Source organism: Nansenia antarctica, assembly GCF_963989245.1.
Source record: "Nansenia antarctica genome assembly, chromosome: 14".
Taxonomy (NCBI): domain Eukaryota; kingdom Metazoa; phylum Chordata; class Actinopteri; order Argentiniformes; family Microstomatidae; genus Nansenia; species Nansenia antarctica.
The window spans coordinates 26,571,208-26,592,738 of NC_137684.1; the positions used below are offsets into that span (position 1 = coordinate 26,571,208).

The 21,531-nt window shown below is 44.1% G+C and overlaps 1 protein-coding gene across 1 annotated transcript; it reads right to left on the reverse strand.

The window, feature by feature from the left end:
- Window positions 1-1,134: 1,134 nt before the first annotated feature.
- nedd1 (NEDD1 gamma-tubulin ring complex targeting factor) lies at window positions 1,135-12,978 on the reverse strand. The gene is made up of 16 exons (XM_080545132.1): window positions 12,877-12,978; window positions 12,057-12,200; window positions 11,609-11,703; window positions 11,375-11,491; window positions 10,439-10,579; window positions 9,869-10,098; window positions 9,258-9,462; window positions 7,880-8,012; window positions 7,266-7,376; window positions 6,991-7,008; window positions 6,698-6,805; window positions 4,793-4,986; window positions 3,999-4,185; window positions 3,068-3,212; window positions 2,645-2,711; window positions 1,135-1,967 (listed from the first exon to the last, which is right to left on the reverse strand). The coding sequence occupies exons 2-16, from the start codon at window positions 12,190-12,192 to the stop codon at window positions 1,863-1,865; spliced, it is 1,992 nt and encodes a 663-aa protein (XP_080401258.1). The 5' UTR covers window positions 12,193-12,200; window positions 12,877-12,978; the 3' UTR covers window positions 1,135-1,862.
- Between the last annotated feature and the right edge of the window lie 8,553 nt (window positions 12,979-21,531).

Here is a 21,531-nt window from a genome sequence, read left to right on the forward strand (position 1 = left end):
CTTTTTTTCATTTTTATATCCCCCCCCAAAAAGTTGATATTATATCATACTATACTATGTTCTTTTTTTCATTTTTATATCCCCCCCCAAAAAGTTGATATTATATCATACTATACTATGTTCTTTTTTTCATTTTTATATCCCCCCCCAAAAAGTTGATATTATATCATACTATACTATGTTCTTTTTTTCATTTTTATATCCCCCCCCAAAAAGTTGATATTATATCATACTATACTATGTTCTTTTTTTCATTTTTATATCCCCCCCCAAAAAGTTGATATTATATCATACTATACTATGTTCTTTTTTTCATTTAAAAAAAATCATATATATCATACTATACTATGTTCTTTTTTTCATTTTTATATCCCCCCAAAAAGTTGATATATTATATCATACTATATAATACTACATACTACATACTAATAATACATACTATATTTCATTTTTATATTGAAAAAAAAAAGAGAACATAGTATGATAGTATAGTATGATATAGTAAAGTATCATACTATACTATGTTCTCTCTTTTTTTTTCGATATAAAAATGAAATATAGTATGTATTATTAGTATGTAGTATGTAGTATTATATAGTATGATATAATATATCAACTTTTGGGGGGGGATATAAAAATGAAAAAAAGAACATAGTATAGTATGATATATATTTTTTTTTAAATGAAAAAAAGAACATAGTATAGTATGATAGTATCTATGTTCTTTTTTTCATTTAAAAAAATAAAAAATATATCATACCATATCAAAATAATGTTCTTTATTTTGTTCCTTCCTTAGAATGATAGTATGATTATCATACTAAGGAAAACAATAATAATAATAAAAAACATTTTAAATCAGAAACATCATACAACCTATCCTTATACATACAACCTATGGTTCATTGATCTAGCATGGGTGACAGCCAGTAAACAAGATGCCTTGCAAAGTAAGACTGATATTGGCTGGTCTATTATTCTTCATAACCAGTTAAAAAGACAGGATACTGTATGTGTCCTTACCTGGTAATAATGGGGGACTCATCTGGAAGAGAGAATTAATTATTAAACGCATCACTTACAGAATGAATATACACCTGTGTGTTTATTTAACAAAACACTCAGCAACAACGAAGGAAACAACAATGACAGATAGAAAGAGGGTGATGCCAGCACACTTCATAGAGGGGAGCTTGGCACCCATTTGCATTTCTTTGCCTAGTTTACACCAAAATAACAGCATCATAATTGTGTCTTCCAATGCAGCAATGAAGAAATGATTCACTCATTCAGATCCAAAGCGAAAATATAAACTTCAGCGATACTATGTTGAAGAGAAAAGCAGTTTCAAACTCACAACCTCACCTACAACCCCCTAGGCAGCTGTTGACCTCCCCCTGGACAAGACTGAAAATGTATGGATAGATAGACATCTACCATATAGTGTTTCCAACATACTGCTTTCTCCTATCCCTATCAGATGAACACAGTGGAGTCAATAGTGGCCACTGAAGAGGGAGGGGATGGGTACAAGACTGGGCCTTAACGTGCCCTGTGACTGGTAACCCACCGTGCATCAAACATCTCATTGTCAGCCCTTGTCCATTGCCAGTAAGGCACTTAAGAGTTCATCCGTTTTTAAAGACCATTGGCAAGTTTGAAACAAAATACAAAATTGAGGCCTAGTCTCTCTCTGCTTGTCAAAGGAAGAGATGGAGGCGTCAGGATAGATACACAAGGCCAGTTCCATCTCTGATGGTGTTTCCTCCACCATGGAGGAACCTTAAGTTCTGTGGAAGACATTTGATTGGACTTGACGAGGGTCTAGGATTGTATCCAAAGGCAACACGAAGGGAAGCCTGTCAGTAGTTGGCCCGGAGTCTCTTGTTCTCCTCCTTCAGCTTCTCTATCTCCTCCACCAGCGTGTCGTTGACCGAGTACTTCTCGATCAAACCGTGAATCTCATTCTGTGAGACGAGGGAGCGGAGAGGTCGGTTAGGGAAACAGACATCATACTTCTCGGAAATGCTTCAAAGAATAACATAAAAAGCTATTTATTTACAGTTACCACCATAAAATAATAGCAATAACAATCCCAATAGCCCAGAAGAATCACACATTGTGAGACGCAAACATTGACAGGTCTATCGTAAAATGTTATGGTGTTGCATCAAGCTGAATTTCAAATACATTCACTATTGTTAAAAACTATGACAACAATTCATACCTATAGTGCAACATAGTCACTGATTCTAATACCAGGGTTCCCACACCTTCTCAACCATCAAATTCAAGCACCTTTCAAGGACTTTCAATACTCAATTCCCTCAAATTCAAGGACCCAACACGGCATAGTTTGAGACAGATCTAGATGAGAATTTATATACGGTAATAGGAACTATCCACTCACAGACAACAATTACAAAGAGAGGCTTGAATGTGAATTCAAGCACTTTCAATGACCCATGTCTATTTTCAAAAACTTTTAAGACCTTGATTTCTTTTTCTCAAATTCACAAACCTTCAAGGATTTCAAGGACCCGTGGGAACCCTGTCTAATATTGTTATTTTAATGGTGAGCTTTTGGTATAAGTAAGTGAAAAGATGATTTAGTAAAACAGTGCTTAGCCCTGTCACAACGTACCAGCTGGATGTAGAACTGCTTGACCATCTCCACCTGCAGGTTGACGATGTCTCTGTGGCACGCGTCCCTGGGGAGGAAACCATGTCATCATTAGTGGCGTGACATCAGTGTAATAGCGTGGGGATTCTTCATAAAATAAAACATTGCATGACCAAATAAAGTAACACAGTATCAGACAAAGTGACCATGAGCGCAGAAATGTGAACCCAAACCACAGTGTGGCTAACCGGGTTTTGCCAGTGTCATATTTAGTGAACAAAATGTAGCAAAGAGGTTAAATCTAGTGCATTAGTCTTAGCACCTACTGTATATAACTGTAGTGTAGCGAGTTTTGCCAAATTAAGTGCAAACTTTCAAGGATTTCAAGGACCCGTAAAAATAAAATGGTGATAAGCCCCCCCAATAAGTGAGAGTTCCACTGACCTGAAGTCCTCCAGCGTGTCGTGGATCATGTTCCGTATGAACTGGATCTGCAGGGAGGTGAGAGGAGCTGCTGCCCCCTCAGGCCCGATGGTCTCCACGATCCGCTCCGACAGAGAAGTCGCCAACGCAGAAGACCTGGATGGACCTGCTAACGACCCACTCAGGTTCATTTACTGTACAGCTACACATTCATTAACTCATTAACACCAGTTGCTCTCTCACAAACAGTGCCCATAGTATATTCATGACCTACTGTATGGCTCTTTAACCACGAGCATGAATAAACACAATTACTCTACTTTCATGACCTCCCCCTCCACCACAAGCAAGGCTTGACGTTAAACCTTTTTAGCCTGTAAACACCGGCTGAATAGTCTGTAAACACAAGCTGAACATTTTTAAAACTCCCCAAATGTATGTTCTTCATACTGTGTTGGAGCACTTTGGGTGCAAGAAAGCAATTGATCAAATACAATTAATAATAATTTACCATACAGAGAATCAAAATGTTAAGATTTTTTTGAGGTTTGTTGTATTGAAAGGGGCCTCTGTTGTACTGCTTCAGTCACAATTCTCACATTTGAGGGAAAACGTGTGATTTTTTAAATTCTTCGTTTGGGCAAGTTGACACCACTATTTTCCTTATAAATGGACTGACTTAAATAGCGCCTTTATCCAAAGCGCTTTACAACGGCCTCTCATTCTCTCATTCACCCATTCACACACACATTTACACACCAATGGTGGCAAGCTATCATGCAAGGCGCCGGCCCGCTCACTGGGAGCAATTTGGGGTTCAGTGTCTTGCCCAAGGACACTTCGACATGTGGCCAACCAGGGCTCGAACCGCCAATCTGCCAACCTTACGATCATTAGACGGCAGCTCTACCTCCTGTGCCAAGCCTTAATGACAGGTACAGCTGTCTCTTACCAGCTGGTGCAGCAGAAGGCAGAGTTCCATTGTGGGGCATGTCATAGCTCAGCTGGGCTTGGACATCATTGGCCCTCCTCAGGCTGAGCTCAGGAGTGAAGGGGGCTGCTGGTTGGCTGTGCGTGGGCCATGATGAAGTGGGAGTGGCCGGACCTTCCCCTTCCAGACAGGAACCACTGCTCTCAAACTGTCAATCAAACAGCACAACCCAAACTCAACCCAAGCCATACAGTACATGCATGGTAAGACTTGTTATAAGGCAAATTATTGGATTGGATATTGAATTAGGGTTCCCACACCTTCTGAAACCTCAAATTCAAGCACCTTTCAAGGACTTTCAAGACTCAATTCCGTCAAATTCAGTGACCCAACACGGCATAATTTGAGACAGAACTAGTTGACGAGCAAGTATTTTTTGGGGGAATATACAGTACAGGCCAAAAGTTTGGACACACCTTCTCATTCAATGCATTTCCTTTATTTTCATGACTATTTGGTACATTGTAGATTCTCACTGAAGGCATCAAAACTATGAATGAACACATAGGAATTATGTATTTAACAATAAAGTGTGAAATAACTCTAAATATGTCTTATATTTTAGATTCCTCAAAGTAGCCACCCTTTGCTTTTTTGTTGTTAATAAAATATATAATAATAATATTAAATATAATATGTGTTAATAATAATATGTTATTATATATATATATAATATTATTATTATATATTTTATTAACAACAACACAAAATTATTGAAGTGTAGAACACTTGTGGAAAGAGTCTAGAGTACTGACCCTTTTGGTGTTGCAGGTGTCTGTCGGGGCTGGTAGTGGGGCTGGTAGTGGGGTAGCTGGTAGCACGGCCTCCTCCTCTATGATGGGTGGAGTCTGGACATTCAGGGGACTGAAGCTGCGCGGGATGCCGAGGGGCGTCTTGCGGTGTGGCGGCCCGCCAGAGTACGAAGGGATGAAGTCCACATCTGCAACACCTACATGAAAGAGAAGGGTTCATCCAAAACATCATCATCATGATTTGTTACTTAAAGCAATTTACAATTAGAGGTTACAGAGAAAGTCTCCCTGGAGTAACTTAGGGCTAAGTGCCGTACTCAAGGCAGTGTTTCCTCTATATGCATTTATTGGTGGCGGGCCGGCACGAATGAATTTCCTCCGCCACTAATTGATTCAGACAGTCCACTTTGATTCAGGCTGCGCAGAAAGGCAGCGAGTTATTATGACCGGAGAACAGAAAAAAAGCATGTGTCCCTGAACGCTCCGTCAATCACTGTGAGTAAACTGACTCTGAGAATGTCGTCACGTCACATTTTACCGTAATACCCTATATGTTGGTTGAAGTGCAACATCTCAGCTTCCAGGGACAGTTGGAATTTTTTCGATAGCACAAACCGTTTAGAAATTACGGTAATTACAATGTCGGGTGCGGATTTGTGCCGGCGGCGGTACATTCGGCGCAGAAGTGGTATCTATACCAGATAAATAATAACCATTTGCTTACGTAATTTTTCGTTTGTTTACATAGTCTGAAACTACAGATGGTAAGCTTTCAAATGATGCGTCATACATTGAAACCGAAAAAAAAATCAAGACGACACGAGTATTTGAATGTTTGTTTGTATCAGTGTTCTGCTCAAGAATGGTGACTGCTAAAAACGCTGCTAGCGGCTAACGTTTCGTTCTAAAACGAAAGTATTGTAACGTCCCCACTTGGACAGTGGTTGAAATAATGACAGATAGCTTCTCTCATGTAATATGTGCGTTTAATTGTAAACTATCTCACACAACTTTCTTAGTTCACCCGAGCTCTCTCTCCCAACGGTCTCAATAACACACACAGCACCCGCCCCCCCCGTGACCTCCACCAATCACAGGGGTGCATTGGCACACAACACAGTAACAGTGCGAACATGAACTCAAGCATTAATGAACATTAATGAACAGGGTTGTTCTATCTAATTTATTGTTTGTGTTATGCTAATAAATGTAGATCCACACAGGTAGACAAACTGAGCTCCGTTTACTGTCAAGTGCCATTCATTCTGACAACACACACACAGTCGTAAAGCTCTAACGGACGTACAGAACGTGACGTCGTAAAGTGCAACAAAGTGCTGCAATGACATACTGTCGTACATAACAATATTGGTATTTGATCACCTTCTATATAAAATCACCTGCTCGGCTTTAATGACTTAACCGCTATTAAAGACGACCACCCCGCCACTAATGTGAAAAATCCTGGAGGAAACACTGCAAGGGCATAAAATTGTTAAATAGGCAATTTGGGTGTGACTGTAGATAACTCTGTATAGTGTTATATAGTGTACACTACTGTGTATATATATAGAGTGTTATATTTCAGAACAAAAATTAGACTTTACACTCTTCTATGCTTAGATGGACCAATTCCAACAATACCAAAACAACATTATGCCTAGGCGACTTGGAATGTGGCCGAACTGGGTAACCAAGAGCAACAACGGTCATGGAATCCTTCTGCCAAATGAATGGAGAATTCTCATTGCATGGAGAATTCCAACGAGATGAACTGTAGCACTAGCACCTTCTCCTTCTCAAATGGAACTTCTCGGTTTAACAAATCGGATGAGAGAAAATCAAATGCACCAAAACATAAAGGCAGTGATTGACAGGAAAAAAGAAAAAGCCCAGACTGAATCTCACCCTCTCTGACAGGAGAGAAAATGTCCAGACTGTTGCGTCCCACTTTTCTGCCCTTCTCTGTGCTGAGCTGCCCTTCGCCTTCCCTGGGGAAAAACTCCAGACTGGTGCCTGGATGGAACATCAACACACCAGACCCCCATCATTAACCACTGGACAGGGGATACATACAGGATGACAGGGGATACATACAGGATGACAGGGGATATATACAGGAGAAAACTAAATGAAAGTGAATCACTAGAGTATTTACAGAACTCTAGCCCACAGGCAGACGCTGGCAGATTAACACATACCATTCGCTCTGATTCCACCTAGAGGAGAGAAACACAGAGAGGAAATATGAGAATTTTAGGAGAACATTTGAGTAGAGCAGAGAAAGAAAGAGACTGATCCACACGTTTTACACTAAGAGGAGAATTCCATTCAGATTTGAGTTGGGCACAAATCCCAGAGTTAGGATTCAGCTCAGGAGAGGAGGTGGTGTGGAGCTCAGGAGAGGAGTGTGTGTGAGAGCTCAGGAGAGGAGGGTGTGTGTGAGGTCAGGAGAGGAGTGTGTGTGGGAGCTCACCCTCTCGTACGGGGGAGAAGATGTCCATGCTGTTGCGGCCTACCGTGCTGGGGTAGCAGTCGGCCCCCTGCTGGCCCTCTGCCTCCCTGAAGAACACCTCCACATCGGGGCCTACACAGAGACACACACAGACACAGACACAAAGACAGACACAGACACACACACGAAGAGAACTCATTACACCAAGAGTATTCAAACTTTGGCAAAAGTCTTTCCAACATGGCCAGTTCCAAAGACAGTCAGACCTGATAGATCTGATATACCAGATCAGATAGCCAGATAGTGAGAAGTTCATATACTGTATATAAGTTTACTAGTCCATATATTTATATGTTTATAAAAGTACACAGTTACATGCTACTCCCCCCTGTCTATATACCCCCCTGTGAATAGGCCACATAGTGTATATAAGTATAGAAGTTCACATAACAGATACATTCTCAGATGCCTACGGATCACTTATCCCCCTATTTATATCCCCCTCTATTTATGTATATTTATGTCTCATTCTTTTTTTAAAAATTGTATTATCTTAGGACAGTGTTGATTGTTAGCACCTAAGGGTTTAAATTTCGTTGTACCTGTTACAATGACAATAAAGATCATTCATTCACCTGTGCCCTGGGCATGGCCGTCCCCAGTGTGGGAGGGGGGAGGGGGGGTGGTGGAGATGGAACTGCCCAGCTTGGCTGAGATCCTCTTGCTAGAGTGGGTGTTGGATGACTTACTGGACGCTACTTTACTTGACTAGGCGAAAACAAAACAAGGGACAAGGTTAGGTCGGATTAAGCCATTGCTCTAAAAGACAGAAAGGTTGTCAAAGTTAAGTCACTTTGGAGGAGAGATACCACACCTACGACTCAAAACTGCCTCCAGGGTTCCCACACCTTCTGAAACATCAAATTCAAGCTCCTTTCAAGGACTTTCAAGACTCAATTCCCTCAAATTCAAGGACCCAACACGGCATAGTTTGAGACAGATCTAGTTGACGAGCTAAGTAAATCATTTTTTTTTTTGAGAGAGAGAGAGAGAGAGAGAGAGAGAGAGAGAGAGAGAGAGAGAGAGAGAGAGAGAGGGGAATTCAAGCACTTTCAATGACCCATGTCTATCTTCAAAAACTTTCAAGACCTTGATTTCTTTTTCTCAAATTCACAAACTTTCAAGGATTTCAAGGACCCGTGGGAACCCTGTTTATTGATGTCAGTAGCACACTTCCATGCAACGCAGGCAGTGCATGCTGTCAAAAGAATTCAGCAGTGTTCTTTATTGCTTTAGAAGTAGTATCAATAATGACATTAATACTCAAATTAAAGCCCAATTACGGGCCCGTCTGGTTTAAGGGATTAAGAAGTCAAGCGGGGCATGCGCAGCACACAGGGAAGGTGCATCAGTCTGGGTAGACGCTTACTGTAGAGATGAGGGGGAACACCATCTCCTAACAAGAGGAGTGAAACACTGTCAGCTCACCGTCAACATAATCAAATAGCTAAGAAGAAAATGTCCTAAGAAAATGACCACCTATGACGTCAATACTGTTATAATACTATAATACTAATGCTATGTTGGTTTCATTTATAGTATTTCTCTATTAAAGCTTGAAGCACAGACACAGTGTCTCTTCAAATGTAGGTGTCACGGTAGTATTGACATACCTATAGACCTGTAATCAGGGTTCCCACACCTTCTGAAACATCAAATTCAAGCTCCTTTCAAGGACTTTCAAGACTCAATTCCCTCAAATTCAAGGACCCAACACGGCATAGTTTGAGACAGAACTAGTTGACGAGCTAATATATTATATATGAATAAATATCTTTTTAGAGAGAGAGAGCGAGAGAGAGAGAGGGGAATTCAAGCACTTTCAATGACCCATGTCTATTTTCCAAAACTTCCAAGACCTTGATTTCTTTTTCTCAAATTCACAAACTTTCAAGGATTTCCAGGACCCGTGGGAACCCTGTGTAATGGCAGGTGTGTGTGTGTTTGGATCACCTTGACGTGTCTGCTGTGAGAGCTCTGGAAGCGCAGGCAGGTGACGGAGGTCTTGTGAGCGATGACGGTCTTGGTGGGGGTGCCGAGGTTCCGCAGGTCGTACATGTACAGCCTGCCCTGGGTGGAGCCCACCACCAGCCCTGTCCCGTCAGGAGTGAAGTCTATGGCCGTCAGAGGGGACTCCACACGCATGCTTCTGAGAATACTGGGGAGAGAAGGCACACATGCAGGAGTCATACACAGGGTTCCCACACCTTCTGAAACATCAAATTCAAGCACCTTTCAAGGACTTTCAAGACTCAATTCCCTCAAATTCAAGGACCCGACACGGCATAGTTTGAGACAGATCTAGATGAGAATGTATATAATAGGAACTATCCGCTCACAGACAACAATTAAAAATTAAGAGGCTTGAATGTGTGAACACTAGATGGTCTCTTGCCTTTTCTACCACAGCAGAGCAAAATTCAAGCACTTTCAATGACCCATGTCTATTTTCAAAAACTTTTAAGACCTTGATTTCTTTTCTTTCTCGAATTCACAAACTTTCAAGGACCCGTGGGAACCCTGGATACTAGTCCTAGACTAGTCCACTAGTGTTGTGGTCTTACATCTTGCTGGAGGTGTCGTAGCAGATGATCTTCTTGTCGAGGCCCACGGTGACGAACAGCAGGTCGTTGGCGGGGGAGAAGGCCAGGCCGGAGGCGGGCGCCTTGTGGGCCCCGTCAAACGCGTGCAGCTCCTTCTGGGTGTTGGTGTCCCACAGGACCACCGTGCCGCTGTCTGACACCGTCCCCAGCAGAGCCCGCTTCACCACCGAGTACTTCAGGTCATGGATGGGCTGAGGAGAGACAACAGGACCTTCTTACAGGGCTGTGTTGTGGATTTGTTTGCCTATATTGTAAAATTCCATGGGATTGCTAATTTCTCCAACCAGACAATATTCAAATTGGAAAACAACAACTCATAAGCTACTCTTCACATAATTAATCAGATGCAAATGTTTGTAAACACACTACAATAGACTTTAAGCATACCCATCATGCTCAACAGTGCCTCCTGGAGGGGAATTCAAGCACTGTCTATTTTAAAAAACTTTTAAGACCATGATGTCTTTTTCTTAAATTCACAAACTTTCAAGGATTTCAAGGACCCGTGGGAACCCTGATTGTTCTGATTACCTGGTTGGTGCCGTGGCCGAAGGCCTTGCTGGACAGGTTGGTGGCGACGCTGTGCAGGATGATGTCCCCGCTGCTGGAGCCCGAGGCCACGTAGTTGTCGCTGCTGTTGAAGGACACGCACGTCACCGCCTCCTTATGGTCCTGGACCAGGAGAGAGCAGATGGAGGAACATGGGCGACAGGGTACTGAGTAAGAACACTTCTCTGGATAGAACCGCCTCTGTTGTGTGTGGGTAATAGGGAAACCCCATTTCCCAAACATACAGATATATAGATTCTAGACAAGAGACCCAATCATTAACCCCAAATCAAGTGAAGAAGAAACAGCACCTGGGAAGCAGACAGTGTATCATTCTTGGGACACCTGAGCGATAGTGTGTACGTGTGGGTGTGTAACTATGAATGTGACAGTGCTGAGCTGCTTGCCTGTGCCTTTCATTGCCATGCTGTCCCACTGCCTTGTCTACGTAACCTTATGTCTATGTCTGTGTCCGCAGTGCCCATGCTGTGCTTCACAGTTGTGTGCCGCCCTGTGATGTACCCTGTCCTGGTGCATGCTGAATGTAATGTAGCTCCATGTGCTTGTAACCCTGTAATGTGCTTGTTGCTTGTAAGGCGTTTGTATTGTACTATGTTCGGCTTTGATGTCTGTGCCTCTATGTAATATGTGTGTTGCTTTTAAGCCTGCCTAACCAGTACTTGATTTGTTGATTTTAATAGTTTTTATTGTTTTAGGTTTCCAAGTGCCAACTGAACATCTGGCCAGGGACTACGGACTTAAACTAGCCTTATTGGCTAACTCCGGCATATTGCATTTGTGTCTCATATGTATTTTAATATGCACTGTCCCTGTGAAATAAACAATAAAACTAAACTAAACTAAACTACTAGTACGTCCTCTGGGTTGAGTTGTGGTAAAGCCGGGGGGGAACGTTACCTTGAGGGTGCGGTGAAGCCTCTTTGACTTCAGGTCCCAGATGTGGACGGCGTTATCGAGGCCTCCGCTCACCAGGTACTGAGACGACGAGTTCAGACTCACGCGGGTCTGCTTTTTCTGAGGACGGAAAACGATGTGACACGTTTACAGCATTAGAACGACGGGGCTTGAGTGAGAACAAAATGGAAGTGTGTGCAACTCTGATCTCCAGTGTCCCTGTAAGGACATACTCACTCCCTCTGCGAGCTCCACCACCGGGACAGGAGAGGACTTTACGTTGGTCACCACCAGCTTGTCTCCTATGCTGCTGGCACTGACAAGGTATTGGTCTGAGGCGTCCAGTCAAGGCAACTGAACGCAAACACTTCTTTGCATAGGCAATAGACCTATCGCTAAGCCACACACCCCCTTTGAAAACTCGGACAAACAAACAACGCTCGCTCAAATTCTTCACTGACAGTGACTGACTGACTGTGACGGAATGACATTCAATGACTTACTTATGGCGGGAGTTCAAATTTCTGATTTACCACAGCAAAGCACAGTAATAGACATGTTTTTAAAAGATGACAAGTATATTTTAGTCCCGAAACTCAGGAAGGCATGGAGGGGCAAGAAAAGGAATGTTATGTTTTGTTGTCATGTCCCAGGAGGTAAAAAGGCACTTCTTGTGGAAGGATACTGTTGCTGCTCCAGCACACCTGGGCCACCGGGTGGGTGGCGCTGTGCGGGTTCAGCTGCTCCAACACAGTCATGGACGCCGAGTCCCATATCTTCACACAGTCACCTGACGACACCAGACGAGTCACCTCCTCCATGGCGACGGCTGCAGAGAGAGACACAGGCACAGCTGTCAGCGAGCGCTGGTATACCACCACCCCCCCTCCCTCCCCTCTCCTCTCCTCTCCTCTCCTCTACGCACACACTCCTGTTATGTGGGAGAGGGAAATCAAGAATGAGATGCTTTCACTAGAACCAAGAGAGGAGTCCTCTTGAGCTTGGCTGTGTGGGTGTCTGATGTGACAAAGACAAAGTGTTGCCTGTTCTCATTCTACATGACACAAACTAAACTGCTGTAGTTCACGCGGAATCACTTGAATGTGATCAAACAATAACCACTGCTGCACTTCAAAGAAGCAAAGATCAACATGGAGGTGATGGTGGAGTAACAGTCATGTTGAGGTTGCAGCCTCATAAACAGGCTAAGCTACAAGTTTGACAGCTAACAACACTATTAACTGAAGATAGCCAGCCAGCTACTTATCTAACATATCTAACATTGATTCTTTGCATGTTTGAGAAGCGTAGATATGTAGCTAGGTAGTTTGCTAACTTTGTAGCTCTTTTCGCTAGCTAGTAATTTGAAAAACATTAGGCCGTCGCCTCGTTAAGTTAAGTAGCTACTAGTTAACTTTAGCTGAGGTTAGCAGCATAACAAGAGGTATAATCAGTGCGGCTGGCCAATGCACATTGACATATAACTTCGTTGCATACATACATACCAACACGAGGATGAGATATATCGCTTGTTTATTAATAACCAGGGAACTTCTTGTCCAACGAGGAGAGGAAAGTTTGCAGCTTTGACTGACTGAGGCAGTTTGGGCGCCTGTAGCTGCAGTAACCGTCACTACGGCGAGTCACGAGGTTCAATATAGTCAACTCAGCAAACGTAAACGCACAGACGTCGCGCTCAGTGGCTGTGTTCGGAATGGCGTACTAGCATACTGCATACTAGCATACTCAATGAGTATATACTGCATACTGCTTACTAAATTCATAATAAGTATGCCAATACCAGCCGACCGAAAATCTAGTTACATACATTTCTTGCATACTCAAATTTCACATAATCTACAGTGTGAATGCACTGCATACTCAAAATCTACGTCATATCTAGTATGAGTAGTATGCTAGTATGCCATTCCGAACACAGCCACTGTGTCTCTAAACTAGAGGCTTTTTTTTTCCCTCGCGCCCTGCTCTCTTCCCGTCCTCCACTCGCTTCATCCTAAAAAAAGCATTGGAGCAGGAGATGAAAGGGCATGTATACAGGAGATGAAAGGGCATGTATACAGGAGATGAAAGGGCATGTATATAGGAGATGAAAGGGCATGTATACAGGGTTGCCAGATGGGGCGGGTTTTTGTTTTATTTTACAAACATCATTGGCAACAGACATACAGTTTAGGGGGCAGCAGGAGATGGCCACCCCACCTGCCCAATGATAATTAGCGTTTTTTTGACAATATAGGTTTTGGGCTGGCTTTTTAAGGTGGATTTAGCGGTTTTTAGACTGTAGTTAGGCTGGAAATTGTCAATCCTATCTGGCAACCCTGGATGTATGTGTGGAGGATAGTGCCAAAAGACAGGGAAGAACCTAGATCTTCTCCTCCAATGAAAACCCTAGATCTTCTCCTCCAATGAAAACCCTAGATCTTCTCCTCCAATGAAAATCCTAGATCTTCTCCTCCAATGCGTTTTCAGTATGACGAGAGTGGAGGGCCGAGGAGAGAATGTGGGGCTCCTAACAATTGATAAAAGACTAGTCCGGCTGCTTAGCGTCAACATGATGAAATCCAAAAGCGCCAAATCGTATTTTCATACACCTCCTTTATATTTTCTTCAAGTGAGTACAACACAATCGTGCACTAAAAGAGAGATTAGCAACTTGAGAATGTAATTAAAAGTCGGGGGGCTTTCCTCTGATACAGTAACACATGGACTTGGGTCCACATACAAACAGACAGCTAGACTGATTGGGCAATTAAGTCTTTGGTGTACAGAGTTTCCATTCTTTTCATTCTCACTCTGGCTGCAGCTTTGAGACTTGTCACACCTTTGGCTCTCAAGGTGGAGCACAATGAGGGAGACCGAGACCGGAGTGGGGAACAAGATTTAACAAAAATATGTATTCTTAACTCATGATCAAAGTAAACTGTTTAACATACATTAAATGGAGTGTCAATCAGTATACAGTGGTGTGTGTACGTATGGATGAGTGGAATATGTAGTGAAAGCCGTGTTGTCAGTGTAAACCTAAAATGCCACAAAAATCCACAAACAAAACAGAATAGTGAGCGTGGAGAGCAAGAAGGGCCGGAGGACTGGAGAAGCAGGGTTTTTGTTTGCAGCCACTGGAGCCATCAGCAGGTGTGGCTGGTCAGGTCTAATTAGACCAGCTGATCCTTCTCCTGCCTGTAGAGGGCAGCAAACAGAGGACACACACAAATGGAACCAGCATACCTGACAGACTGGCGGTACTTTCTCTGGTACTGGCTATGACAATTATCAAAGGCATGTTCATTCATAGGACCCCCTCGAAAACGAGATAGCATATCTCAAGTGGTTATTCCTAATAAAGCAATTTCTATAATAATAATAATAATAATTCAGAGGCAGAGCTAGAAAAAAAAGAAATCAATGAAATGAAGTGAGTCAATATCATGTGTCTAAAGTGTAGGCTTTCTGTAATCCCGTCACAGTGAGTCAAACCTTCCTGTAATCACAGTGTCACAGTGAGTCAAACCTTCCTGCGTCTTGAGTTTGCGAAAGGAAATATGTGACGGCAGCTGGTGAAACCGCGAACAAGTCGGCCCAAAAAAGCATTGAATATGCTGTTTAGTCTAGGATTAGGCTTAAGCCTAAGATTAGACTTTTTTGACTTTTCATTTCCATAGTACTTATCTGGTACTATGGCACATTGATAAATGTATTGCAAATGCTTAAATGACAGATCAATTATCATGTTTGTCATTTCATTACAGTCAGTCAGAGTTTAGAAGGTTCATACTGCCACCACAACACTGGGCTACCTCAATGTCACTGATGTGGCAGACATACAAAGATGTGTGAAGTGCCAGAAGCCATCACAAGGTGGTGACGAGCTATGAAGGATCTTTGAAAAGATTAATCCGTGTTCATATAGAGAATGGTTCATGATTGTAGAGCCTTGCTTAAATCATCTTGTTAGATAGATTACCTCTTTCCTCGAATAACAGAATATACCCTAGGCCTAAGGCTATATTTTGCTAAATCAAGTTGAGTATAGAAGATGAATTACAGGGGGGACGAAGAGGGGAAATGGTTTGAATATGTTATCTTAATAGGGACCAAGCAATGGGATCAACTAGAGTTTTTCAAATCTAAATATCTACTCTCATAGCGTTTGTTGTAATCGTCACACATCACACATGCCCAATGTGCAGGCAACCAACACGCAGCAGTGTGGAGCAGTAGGTAACATGTGCAACCACTTGGTTGGTTTGACACTGTAGCAGATTCAGGCACAGCGGGAGGTAGACACGGATGTTTGGGTTTGAGCACTGCACGTTTATTCACCAGTCCCCGACACGGGACAAATAATAATGGTAATAATAATAATGATGAAGCAGTGCTCCGGGGATCACTGATCCCACTCTCCTTGGCGGTCACGGTGTCTCTGCTGATCGCTTTTCAGCCCACCGCCTGGCCGCGTCTCACTCGCCAGTCACTGCCTCGAGGGAACAAACACACACAAGTTAAAAAGACCATCTGGGATGATGAGTCTGATTGAGGACACCTGCGTCAATCAGCTCCACCATCCCCACTCCACCACAGTCTGGCTCCACCTGCAGGCCAGAACGCGCCATGCTCCCTCCCCACAGACACATTGCATGGCGTCACTCAATTTAAACCCCTTTCCACCCCTTTGTAGCTACTTTCTGCAATGGATTTCCCAAACCTGACTTTCCAAACTAGGAAAGCTTGGTCTATCTACTGGTGAAAGTGTTATCTATGACAACTGTACCAACAGACCTGTGTCATTACAACAGAGCAATCTGAGCTCAATTTGATGCATCTCATATGCACAGTCAAGTCAGTCAAGGTTATGGCCGGTGTATGTTGATGGGGGAGGGTCATATCTTTCATCACTATGATGTTTTCACCATCATTTCTTCATTTCAACAGTTTGCACTCCTAAAACCCGCACAAAAAAGCTTGGCACGGCATCTGCATTTGTCCAATACTGTTTAGTTTTGTCACATCTTACAGTATGTACGTCCTGTTTGTCCTGTTGCGTTTCCCGTAGTTGTTCTTCCGGGTTCAGAGCACGCTGGCGTCCGCGTTGTGACTGCCGCTTCTGTTCCCGGTCCTGTCTCCTGTCTTTTTGTATCCTGTCTTTTTGTATCCTGTCCTGTCTCCTTTTGTATCCTGTCTTTTTGTATCATGTCTTATCCTTTTTGTATCCTGTCCCGCCGAACTCCGCTGCCTTCACCCCCGCCATCTCCCGCCTCTCACCGCCTTCACTACCGGACTGCATTACTCACCGCCTTCACTACCGGACTGCAATACTCACCGCCTTCACTACCGGACTGCAGTACTCACCGCCTTCACTACCGGACTGCAGTACTCACCGCCTCACCGTTCCTGTCCCCGGGCTCTGTGTTGCCGACCGACCCGCTGCGCGCCGCTCTCAGACATCGCTGGCCTGGCCGTGCTGTGCTATTACCCTCGTCCCGGGAGGTAGCCACCGCTCCCTCCCCGGTTCGGGGGTTGCCATCTCCGCAGGTGAGTGTCGGTCGTTCCCAGCCTTCACTCACTGCTGCGCGATTTGGTCACTGGCATGGCACGGCTAGGCTGGCCGGCCGCGCGGGTTCGGTCCCAGGCAGGCAATACAGATGACAACGGCAACGGCTGCTGCTGCCACCAAGGCAGGCATTCTCCGCTGCCGCCGCCACATCCATCGAGGCTCCCAGCAACATCAACACCGGACTCTACACCACCCCCCCCTCCCCGTTCGCTGACTCTGTGTTCCATGTTACTTGTTGTTGTTGCTTGTTGTTTTTTTGTGTCTCCCCATGTGTGTCCTATATTGTCAGCGTCTTTGAGCCTTGGAAAAGCGCTATATAAATTGAATTAATTATTATTATTATTATTATTATGTCTACAAGGGGATCAGGGAACCTTCTAATGTTCTTCGAGGGGGTTCATTGCCATGTGCTGCATGAGCCTTGAATCATATAAGGGAGCCAAAGTTGCCATCCATTACCAGTAAACATACAGGCAGTACTCAAGTTGTAAAAGAAAATCAGGGGGGATGGTGGATTTTATCATAGGGGGACAATTTTAGCATCCCCACAGCGTCAGTGACTTCAGTGTCAGTGACTTGATAAAAATTTAATTGCATGTGTGCGTGCCCCCTCGCCCACAGTATTTTACTAAATATGCGTGAAACCAAATGTTGAAATAGCAGTAATACCACGTTCATTGATAAAATGACATAAGGGATGGAAAGGGGGGATGGCAGTTTTAGAAGGGGGATGATTTTGACTGTTTGTATTTCAGGGGGGATGCCATCCCCCCTCAACTTCAGTGCTGGATACAGGGGACACCTCTAAAGCCTATACGTGTAACAACCACTTGGTTGGTTGGCCTCGCTGAATGGGTCAGAGGCTATCACTGAGAAATATGTGGCAATGGGGCTGTGAGTGTCTTGGAGGCAGCCGGGAAGACATTTCTGCAGGCTGGTGCAGAGAACTACTAGTACTTACTATATATTAGTATATATAGTATTAACTCACTGTCTGAAACAGCAGTGAAAGTCGCTATCAAGGCAGCACTACAGTGCAGAGTCGGAGTCGGAGTGGCCTACCCCAAGTTTAAGAGAAAAAACATGTCAATTAAAAGTGAAGTCATATTGTTATTGACGATCGCTAGCTGTTTCCAAATTCCCTTTTACGGAATAACTTTAGTAACATAATAGTCCATAGCAGTACCTTCTAAACAACAGTAACATTGAATACAAATGAATGGATGATGCATACTTTATTTGACAACAACATTTCCCCATTGGGGACAATAAAGGTTTTCAATCAATTATTTGGTAAGTTTTATTACAGTGTATGCTCTGAGCCATGGGGTCATCATCCTTGTTTTGTCCATCATCCTTGTTTTGCCATGGGGTCATCATCCTTGTTTTGCCATGTTTTGTCATGGGGTCATCATCCTTATTTTGCCATGTTTTGTCATGGGGTCATCATCCTTGTTTTGCCATGTTTTGTCATGGGGTCATCATCCTTATTTTGCCATGTTTTGTCATGGGGTCATCATCCTTGTTTTGCCATGTTTTGTCATGGGGTCATCATCCTTGTTTTGCCATGTTTTGTCATGGGGTCATCATCCTTGTTTTGTCATGTTTTGTCATGGGGTCATCATCCTTGTTTTGGCCATCATCCTTGTTTTGTCGGGTACAGTTAAGGACTACCTTATTATGTGTTTGAACCACTTCCTAATTTTCTTCCCCCATGACTTCTTTTTTTTCAGGGTCTCCTCCTTCTTCTCCTCCTCCCCCTTCTCCTCCTCCTCCTTCTCCTCCTCCTCCTTCTCCTCCTCCTCCTTCTCCTCCTCCTCCTCCTCCTCCTCCTCCTCCTTCTCCTCCTCCTTCAACTTTTTCTTCTCCTCCTCTATGTTTCTGTTCTTCTCCTCAATACTTGTTTTCTCCTCCTCCATCCGTATTTTCTCCTCGTTCATCTTTATCCTCTCTTCCTCTATCTCCTCATTCTCCTCATCTATCAGCTTTATCTTCTCCTCTATCTCCTCCTTCTCCTGCTTCATCACTCTCTTCTCCTCCTCCATCCTTTTTTTCTCCTCATTCATCTTTTTCTTCTCCTCCTCTATGTTTCTGTTCTTCTCCTCAATACTTTTTTTCTCCTCCTCTATCAGCTTTATCTTCTCCTCTATCGCCTCCTTCTCCTCCTTCATCACTCTCTTCTCCTCCTCCATCCATCTTTTCTCCTCGTTCATCTTTATCTTCTCCTCCTCTATCTCCTCCTTCATCACTCTCTTCTCCTCCTCCATCCTTCTTTTCTCCTCGTTCATCTTTATCTTCTCCTCCTCCATCACTCTCTTCTCCTCCTCCATCCTTCTTTTCTCCTCGTTCATCTTTAACTTCTCCTCCTTCTCCTCCTCTCTCTCTCTCTTCTCCACCTCTATCACTCTCTTCTCCTCCTCCATCCATCTGGCCTCCTCTACCTCCACCTCTTTTGCTCCCCCGATCTCCAGCCTGCCCATCGCCTCACTCAGCTTCTCCCACACGAGCGCCTCCTCTCTCCTCAGAGCCTCTCTCTTCTCCTTCCTGAGGAGCGCCCCCCGCTGGTGCATCGAGGTGAGGAACTTCTTCTGCCGTGGTTCTCTCAAGGCTTTGATACGTTCTGGGAGAACGAGAGAAGAACAATAGCAAAGATGGATGGATGGATGGATGGACAGAAAGACAGACAGGCAGACAGACAGACAAGCAAACAGGCAGACAGACAGACAGACAGAAAGGCTGACAGGCAGACAGAAAGGCTGACAGGCAGACAGGCAGGCAGACAGACAGGCACACAGGCAGACAGACAGACAGACAGATAGACAGACAGACAGACAGAGTAAAGTAATATGACCTTTGCGCAGAATTCTGATCTCCTCTTCCTTGTGTCTGGCCTCCGCATCCGTCTTTAACTTCTTCCTCCCCCCCATCCTTCTCTCCTCCTCCTCTCTCTCTCTCGCCTCCTCCTCCTGCCTAGACTCCATCTTAATTTCCTCTATTATCATTCGGAACTCTTCCTCATCTCTCTCTCTTTCCTCTTCCTTCCTCTTCTTCTCCTTTATGGCTTTTTTAGGTTCTGTGAGGAGAGAAGGAGACGTTAGACAGACAGACAGACAGGGAGGTAGGCAGGCAGGCAGGCAGACAGGCAGGCAGGCAGACAGGCAGGCACACAGGCAGAAGGATAGAGAGATATATAGATAAATAGATAGATAGATAGATAGATAGATAGAAAGGCAGACAGACAGACAGACACACAGAGGGACAGACAGGCAGACAGAAAGACAGACAGACAGACAGGCAGAGGGACAGACAGACAGATAGATAGACAGACAGATAGATAGGCAGACAGGCAGGCAGGCAGGCAGACAGACAGAGTAAAGTAATATGACCTTACCTGTTGGAAGTTTCTCCAATAATGATCACCTGACACTTTGACACTGAACTAACCCCTAACCCCACTGTGACATCACAACCCCTTATCACCATAGCAACATGATGACCCCACTGAGGCACTGCTTAAGTTGATGGACTCATCATACAAACAGACTGACAGGCTGACAGACAGACAGATAAACAGGCTGTCAGACAGACAGTTAGACTGTCAGACAGGCAGGCAGACATACAGACAAGCAGACAGGTAGACAGATAAACAGGCAGACAGACAGGCAGACAGACATAAAGGCAGACGGATAGACAGACAGACAGGTAGGCAGACAGGCAGAAAGACAGGCAGGCAGGCAGACAGATAAACAGACAGACATACAGAAAGATAGACAGACAGACAGGCAAACAGGTAGACAGACAGACAGACAGAGAGACAAATAGACAGAGAGAAGGACAGACAGACAGGCAGGCAGAAAGATAGACAGACAGGCAGACAGGTAGACAGACAGACAGACAGACAGAGAGAGAGAGACAGACAGACAGGCAGGCAGACAGACAGGCAGGCAGACAGGCAGAAAGATAGACAGACAGACAGAGAGACAAATAGACAGACAGACAGACAGACAAACAGGCAGGCAGACAGACAGGCAGACAGAGAAACAGACAGGCAGGCAGAGGGATAGATAGATAGACAGACAGGCTGAGGGACAGACAGACAGACAGATAGACAGACAGATAGATAGGCAGACAGGCAGGCAGACAGACAGACAGACAGACAGACAGACAGATAGACAGACAGATAGGCAGACAGGCAGGCAGACAGACAGACAGACAGAGTAAAGTAATATGACCGTACCTGTTTGAAGCTTCTCCAATAACAAATACAAACCTCTCCTCTCACCTCTCACCTCTCACCTCTCACCTCTCACCTCTCTCACCTTAAGACACACACACAGGAAGGATGTTAAGGCTTAAAGTTGAGACAGGTTAACATCATACAAACAGACTGACAGACAGATAAACAGGCTGTCAGACAGACAGTAGACTGCCAGACAGGCAGGCAGACATACAAGCAAGCAGACAGGCAGACAGGAAGACAGATAAACAGGCAGACAGACAGGCAGACAGACATAAAGGCAGACAGATAGACAGACAGACAGACAGGTAGGCAGACAGACAGACAGGCAAACAGGTAGACAGACAG

Coding starts and splice junctions, on each gene's coding strand:
- nedd1 (XM_080545132.1), bottom strand. CDS start 12,192: ATGGAGGAGGTGACTCGTCTGGTGTCGTCAGGTGACTGTGTGAAGATA. Junction 10,580..11,374: donor GGCTTCACCGCACCCTCAAG/GTAACGTTCCCC, acceptor CTCCTGGTCCAG/GACCATAAGGAGGCGGTGAC. Junction 2,712..3,067: donor GACACGCTGGAGGACTTCAG/GTCAGTGGAACT, acceptor TTTCCTCCCCAG/GGACGCGTGCCACAGAGACA.